Consider the following 8,146-nt stretch of genomic DNA (forward strand, 5'->3'; position numbering starts at 1 on the left):
AAAATACCTTGCTAACGACTGAAGGGCTGTTTGTATGGAGATGGGAGGGTCTACAGAAGGTGGAGAAAGGGAGAAGCAGTTGCATGTGGATTATCATTGGGGTCTCAAACCGCCTCCTCATTTTGCCAAATAACATAGACTCCTCCTTTTTATGCCCCCGTATCGAAGATTCGGGGGTATACAGTTTTTGCCCTGTCCGTCGGTCTGTCTGTTTGTCCGCAAAAACTTTAACCTTGCCCATAACCCATAACTTTTGATTGGTTGTAGCTATGGATTTCATATTTCACATGTGTATTCCTTGTGACAAGACCTTTCTTTGGGCACCAACATATTTGACCTTTTGACCTTGACCTTGGAGTTTGACCCAGTTTTGAAAAATTTTACCAAACTTTAACGTTGGCCATAACTTTTGAATAGTTGATGCTAGGGCTTTCATACTTCACATGTGTAATCCTTGTGACAAGAACTTCCTTTGGATACCAACAACTTTGACTTTGACCTTGGAGTTTGACCTACTCTTGGAAAACTTTTATTTCGGCCATAACTTTTGAACAATTGGTGCTAGGGCTTTCATATTTCACATGTGTAATCCTTGTAAAAAGGCCTTCCTTTGGATACCAACAACTTTGACCTTGACCTTGGAGTTTGACCTACTGTTGGAAAACTTTAACCTTGGTCATAACTTTTGAATGATTGGTGATTCGGCTTTCATATTTAATTTCACCTGTGTATTTCTTGGGAGAAGGCCTTTCCTTGGTTACCATTAATTTTTAACCTTGACCTTAATGTTTGACATAGTTTTGAAAAAAAAACTTTAACCTTTTCCATATCTATTCAATGGTTGCTGCCAGGGCTTTCATATTCCACAGGTTTATTCCTCGAGACAAGACCTTACTTTGGGTACCAACATATTTGATTTGCATTTGAGAAAGTTTAACCTTTGCTATAAGTAACCATACGGGGGCATAAGTGTTTCACAAACACATCTTGTTTTTTTAGCGATTGGTGATTTGCTAATTACTTTATAAGTGTACTGTTGCGAGTACCAAAGGATGATACAAGGATATTGTGTTTGGAGAGGACGAGAGTGTCAGACCTCCCCTTCCTTACACACACACACACACACACGCCAAAAAAGTACTTTCAGTATTGCCCCCTGGAAGCTGTTGAGTCTTCATTATCTTTTAAGGCAAAGATGTAGCATTAAATGAGGGGAAGCGCGCGCTTTCCCCCTCTGAATCCATGAATAATAACCCTCTCCCAAAATTTTTTGTTTGTAAGCATGTTTGTCATATATTAACCCTCTTTCTTTCTATCTAGTTTGTGGATCTGCTGATAATTATTTTTTTATGAACTAGAATGCAAAATCATCATATTGTAGTTACCTTCATCCGCCTGTCTGTCACAATGTCTTGTCATAGCATTGGATCTCCCATCCTATATTTACGAGGTAGCAAAATGTGCATATATGATAAGCTATATCATGAAGAATGATATAATGATGTAGAATGAGCCATGATGTTTTGAATTTTCGCTCTCGAGGGTCCTCAAAAGTTTCCATTATAAAATCTGATCATGCATTTATAGTAAAAGATTTTTTTTCTTATTCATGATGATCGGGCATGATGTGGAATAATTATATCTAGTGTTGCAGGTGTGCACAAGGTTTTAGATGGTGCAGATGACGTTTAATCCGTAAAAGATTGGCGTCTTTTAGAATTTCATATGGGGTAATTTTTATAAATTATGTATTTGTTGTTTGTTTTGTTCGTATATTTCTTTGATTGTTTGTAATTTTTGAGCTTCTGTTTGAGTTATTCGATTAAAAACATGGTGCAGATACATCATTCTCAAGAGACTTTAAATCCGGCATTGTCAAAGATAGATTTGGGGAAATATAACCATTTATGCTTGAGATGAGAAGCACTGAACATTAGGATATTTAATTAATACCAATTTGTCAGATAATTACATTATCCAAAATTAAATCTGCACTAAATTTGATTTTTTTCCAAATTTGATCAAGGTGAACATTTTAAAATGTTAAAACATTCCTGGCTGCAAGAATACACGTATATTCCAGCATTTTCAAGATTTTAACTTCATGTATGGTGAAATACATGTATGCTACCAATACAGACCTTAGGAATTTAATAATAGAATAACATACAAAAATCTTCGATCTCGAATTAAATGATTTCGAAATTATATTTCCACTGCCTCTTTTATAAGAATTTCGTGATGCTTTATGAAAGCTTCTTCAACAGCCCATTAAACCATAACGCTTTATATATAAATTATTCGAGGAAACGTTTTGAAACAGTTACACCATTAAAATTTATATATGTACTTCAAATACTCAGAGGCCTTTAAAACGTTAATTCATTCTCAATGTTACCAATTCAAGCTGCCCATTTATAATATTCACTACAATGTTCAGCTGCAAATTCTATCGTTTTTTTCTAATACAAATACTAGTAAATTGCTTCCAAGTATGAAAATGAATTGGCTATTGTATGTTGTTGTTGTTGTTGTTTTTTTTTTTTTTTTTTTTTTTTTTTTTTAAATAAAGAGGTTATTTTTTGCTTAAAAATGTATACAATATATTCTATTGAAACAGATATCCTAAAATATTTTTTGAGATTTGGAAAATTCTTATTTTTATTCGTAATATATTTTGTGCAAAGGTTTACTGGTAGATGGAAAATAAACAAAGCTTGTAAATATTGCATTCTTTATTTTAAATACTGGTCATTCAGATAAAGGTTATTGAAAATTATAGATGACGCTGAAGTAGTGCTGCATCAATAATGAAAGATAGAAAATGATACTTGATATCTTAATTAAAAAGAAAATGACAACATAAATGGTTTTTAACTTGTACACTTTTCATCACTCTCCTTTAGTAAATCGAACATTTCCTTCTATTAAAAACAACATCAAGACTTTTTTTTTTTAGGAAAAAACTATTACAAGCAATATTTTCATTATTTTGCAGTTTAAACAAACCGATTTCGAAGGCATTCAGAAAAAAAGAGACATGTAGGAAATAAAAGGGAAGACTGAGAGAGTTGAACATTTAAAAATAAAAAAAACATAAGGTTGACGATGTTCATAAAAATAAATAGAACATAGGCAGGAAAATGAGGTATAAAAGATAAGAAATGAAATAATGATTATTATGACGATGATGAAAAAAAGGTGATGATGATAATGATGAAGGAAAAAAGTAAGAAAACAAGTAATGAGAAATTAAAGAAGTATATATACATGTATGTATATACAATCACACCTTTTTTAAATTTCAATGTTTGATTTATCTTTTATATTTACCCTCTTCTGTAATTTTTTAAAGTAAAAAAATAATAATGATGATGGTAAGGATAACAAAGATAATGATGGTGAAAAAACCAACAAAAGAGAAAAAAATCAGTTATGAAACATAATAATGATCTTAAAAAAAAAATTTAAAAAATGGGAGTTTAGAATCACGTCTTTTTTCATTCTTTTTTAAAATCTATCTTATATATATATATTTTTTTTTTTACTTTTTTTTTCTTATTTTTAAAAAAAAAATGATGATGATAATGTTAAGATGATGAATATGAAAAGAATAAATAAAGTAGGGAAATAAGTTATGGAAAATAAAAAAAATAAATAAATAAAACTGACTTTAGAATCACATTTTTTTTTTCATTCTTTTTTTTATTTATCTTGTAGTTTTTTTCCTTACTTTTTTGTGATTTTTTTAATAAAATAAAATTGATAACGAAAAATTATGATGATGATGAAAAAAGAATAAAAGTAGAAAATTAAGTTATGAGAAAATTAAAAAAAATTAAGTATGAAAAAATAAAAAGAAGTATACAATCAAAAAAAAAAATGTTTTCATTCTTTTTTCATTTATCTTATATTTTTTCTTACTTTTTTGTGATTTTTTTAAATAATGAGCATGATTATAACAAAAATACTGGTGATGATTAAAAAAAATGATAAAAGGAAAAATAAATGTACAAAAATTAGTTATGAGAGATATTAAAAAAAACAAACAAAAAAATAACAAAACAAAACAAAAAAAAAAAAAAAAAAAAAAGTTAATAAGGTTATAATTTTTTTTTTTTTTAGATTTATCTTTCAATTTTTTTGGTTACCTTTTTGCAATTTTTATTAAATGAAGATGATGATAAAAATAATGAAAATGGTTGTGATGACGATGATGATGAAAAGAAGAAAAAAATAAAAAAATAATGTAAATGAGTTTAGAATTACATCTTTTTTTCATTCTTTTTTAATTTATCTTATAATTTTTTTTTTTATTTTTTGTAATTTTCTCTAAAATGAAGATGATTTTGATGATAACAAAAAATGATGGTTATATTGATGATGAAAAAAAAAAGAATAAAAGTAAGAAAATAAATAATGAGAAATTAAGAAAAAGTATATGAAAAGTATATGAATTTAGAATCACATATTTTTTCATTTTTTTTTAATTTATCTTATAATTTTTTTTCTTACTTTTTTTGATTTTTAAAAGTAAAAATAAAATGATGATTATGACAAAAATGGTTATATAATAATAAGGAATGAAAGTAAGAAGAAAGGCAGGAAAATAAGTTGTGATAAAGTAAAAGAAAAAAGATAATGCTTGTACAATTGCTTCTTGTCATATCTAGCCCCCCCCCCCCTTTAAAAAAAAATGATTTTGAAGAAAATAATGATAATGATAAAGCTAATGATCGCAATGATGATAATGATAAATGATAATGTTGGTGATAGTTGTAATGATGGCGATAATAAAAATAATAATAATTTAAAAGTAAAATGATGAAGATGACGATGATAATAATGGTGATCATATAAAATAAAAGAATGAAATAAGTTATGAGAGAATGAAAAATGTGCATGGAGATACATTTAAATCATTCATCTTATCTTGTATGTTAAAAAAAGATGTTAAAGTTAAACTAATAATAATTCTAAGAAGAATAAATAATAATAACAAAGATGAATATGAACATTAAGAAATGATAAAAACAATACTAAAAAACAAAATATGGAACACTAGTTATAGGAAAAAGAATATCCAAGTGTATCGTCTTTTTCATTCCCTTTTAGATTTCTCTTGTACATTTGTAAAAAGATTTTTTTCATAATTTGAAATAAAAAAAAAACTTAAACTAACAAATAAAAATTAAAAATAAAAATAAACCTAATATCTAATAACGCTTTGAAAATTGTCGCTCAAATCTTCGGGAGGCCTCTTCATCCACATATGTGTTGAATGGCTTAGCTTTGGCACGAGATTCCAAAACATCGAGAGTCTTCCTTTTACCCTGACCCTGCCTTCCCGCCCGGATGTCACCTTGAAACTGACGTGTGTTCTGCATGGGATGTAATGGAGGAAGCACAACCCTTCCGGAGGACACTTCCCGAACAGTGGGAACAGGACCACATCGTACAGGTCCATACCCTGGGACATAGCCTGCAACGTTCTTCTTTCTAGGATTCGATACAGTTCCATCTACATGATAAACAGTATACGAAGGATAATGGTTTCTCTTCTTCACATCAGCTTGCCCGCTGTCTGTAGGTACCTTTACTGCTCCATAACCAGGAACATAGCCAACTGTTGTTTTCTTTCTGGGATTGGGTTTTACAAAGTATTGTCCATTTTCATAAGAAGGAATGTCTTCCCGACCAGCGTTTCTTCTGGCGACTTGATTGTAATCAAGAACCATTGTTCCATATCCAAGCTCTTTGCGGATGTCTCTAGCCATGGGGCAGGTGTACTCATACTGAGGATTTCTAACCATAGGGCTGTAGCTGGAAGTACTTTGCTTCAAAGCAGCAGTGTGTTGGTGGTTAAGATACTCAAAATCTACATCTGATCTGGCTGAGTTTGGGTTGGCCCTGCCGCTCATCTGTCCACTGTTTTGATAGTACATGTCCAGGTATAAATCTTGGACTTCTCTTGGGGTCAGAATGTTAAGGTGGGGAACATTCTTAGTGTAATCACCATGATGATCATCTCCATTTAGTCTGCCGCTTTGTTTTCTGTTGGCAGCTTGGGCAGATGTCATTGCTACTTCATCCTCGGATTTCTGATAGTGGGCTTCAATTTTCTGGCTGTTAACAACTTTGGGGTCTGTTAAACGAATTTCCTCATCATCAGATTCAAAATCATCCTCATAGTTGCAGTCATCAGCAGCCTTTTTGATCTTGTTACCAGGTTGTTTGGATTGTTTGCCTTCCATGTTTCTTTTGTTGTTGTCAGTGATATTCATTTGGGTCTTATCTGATGCGAGCTTCTTGACACCCGTCTTGCTCTCCATCTTCCTTCCACGAGGTGGTTCGGATGCTTGCTTTTTGACATTCATCTTGCTTTCTGCTTTCTTTACACGTTCTGCTTTTCTTTTAGCCTCATAAGCTTTTCTCCTCTCTAGAGCAGTTAGCTTGACCTCAACGTCCTCTTCCTTTGCCTTTGCCACTGCTGGTTTGACTTTCTTTTTCGCCTCTTTGCCGGTATCCACAGCCTTCTTTTCTCCTTTATTGGGCACATTAAAGGTGTCATTGCATTTTCCTTTTGCTCTGCCATCTTTTTGACCTTTGACAGTTTTGTCAGTTTCATTACCTTGTCTGCCATGTGCACCATTTTTACGTTTCTTCATGGTAGTTCCGGTAGGTATTTGTTTAAATTTGTTGAATGAGCAGCTCTTGGTTGGAGACTCTGATGGAACTGGCTTAGGTATTTCTGAGCAAAGTTTTCTCATTACAACTTTAGTTTTTATCATCTTTTCCTGCATGCTTACCTCTTGGTCAGAGGATACCTTCCTTCCAATCACTGGAGATGAATGCGGTGTAGGGCTTCTACATTCTATGATTTCATCTCTTGTACTCAATTTCATAGAGGAGCAGCCACTTAGCTCATATTCTTTTGGTGAAATAAGGCCACTGATTGAAGCTCTTGAGCTGCTGTTGTCCTTAACCGAAACTTGACTGGCAAGAGATCTTGGGATATTGTCTGAGCAGTGCGTGGCATAAGAAGATGCTGGACTCTTGTAAAGTGGAGAAATGGTCCTGTCCTTTTCCTCTATAGTAAGATCTAGCTGGGAATTGGCAGAGGTAATAGATACGCTACGTTGTCCTCTTACTGGCGTATCGCTGTTTGCGATATATCCCGAAACCACGCTGGCAGTCCTTGGAGTTGGTGCAGATTCTGTGTGAATGCTAGCACAAGAACTCACACGACCACTGCCTCGTGTTGAGTATGTTCTCTCTTGGTTCTTAGATTGAGTTGGTTTCTTGTTTTCAGAAAGCGAAATCACTGATTTGCTACTAGAACTCTTTGCTCTAGATTCTGATCTGCCAAGATTGCTTGACATGTTTCCGCCATTTCCACGTCTGCTTGGTACATCACTGCATTCACTCTCGATCTCTGCCCTCATCAGAAGGGACCTAGATGTATGGCCTTCTGGTGCGAAACTTGCTATTCCGCCTTGACTGAGAGCTCGGAGAGCTGGTCCAATTCCAGTATCACTGGGATCGGGAAAATTAATTGAACACTCTGACTCAAAGAAGTCCGGTGTAAAGTTTCCTTTGGTAGGAGATTTCATTGTAACTTTGCGTTGTATTTTACTTTCTGTTATCTAAATCAGAAACAAAAATAACACTAAAAGCCTGCATAAAATATGGTAAAAAAAAACAACTAAAAATATATCATAATAAGGATACTAGTAATTAAATTTTACAGTTAAAATATTTATATTTTCAAAGACACTAAGTTAAGCTTTATATTCAACATAAATCTTATGTATCTTTGATAATCTACACGTAAAACACGATCGAAATAAACAAGTTCTCTAATTTATTTTAATATTTTATTTTTTTGCGAAAACACTTTCTAAATAGAGAACGTATATTTTTATGACATTGCATTGCTACGGCAAAATGTTGAAAATATAATTTGTAAAACTTGGGACTTACCAAAAATGTCTAGTATAGGATATGCAAAGACACGTCCTAAAATAATCGGAGTGACGTTTTCCTTACATGGTTTATTCTTTGATGGCTCTTCAGAATGGATATATGAATGAATTCCAATATCCGTATCGAATTTCACAATCTAAATCACACTATAATTTGTAAT

The 8,146-nt window shown here is 32.2% G+C and overlaps 1 protein-coding gene across 1 annotated transcript; it reads right to left on the minus strand.

Annotated features, from left to right (window-relative positions):
- Positions 1-5,215: 5,215 nt before the first annotated feature.
- Positions 5,216-8,146, minus strand: LOC133183879 (uncharacterized). The gene is made up of 2 exons (XM_061318772.1): positions 7,984-8,146; positions 5,216-7,646 (listed from the first exon to the last, which is right to left on the minus strand). The coding sequence occupies exon 2, from the start codon at positions 7,611-7,613 to the stop codon at positions 5,217-5,219; it is 2,397 nt and encodes a 798-aa protein (XP_061174756.1). The 5' UTR covers positions 7,614-7,646; positions 7,984-8,146; the 3' UTR covers position 5,216.

Source organism: Saccostrea echinata, unplaced genomic scaffold, assembly GCF_033153115.1.
Source record: "Saccostrea echinata isolate AGI-Se365-2 ecotype Australia unplaced genomic scaffold, CSIRO_AGI_Sech_v1 ptg000009l, whole genome shotgun sequence".
Taxonomy (NCBI): Eukaryota; Metazoa; Mollusca; class Bivalvia; order Ostreida; family Ostreidae; genus Saccostrea; species Saccostrea echinata.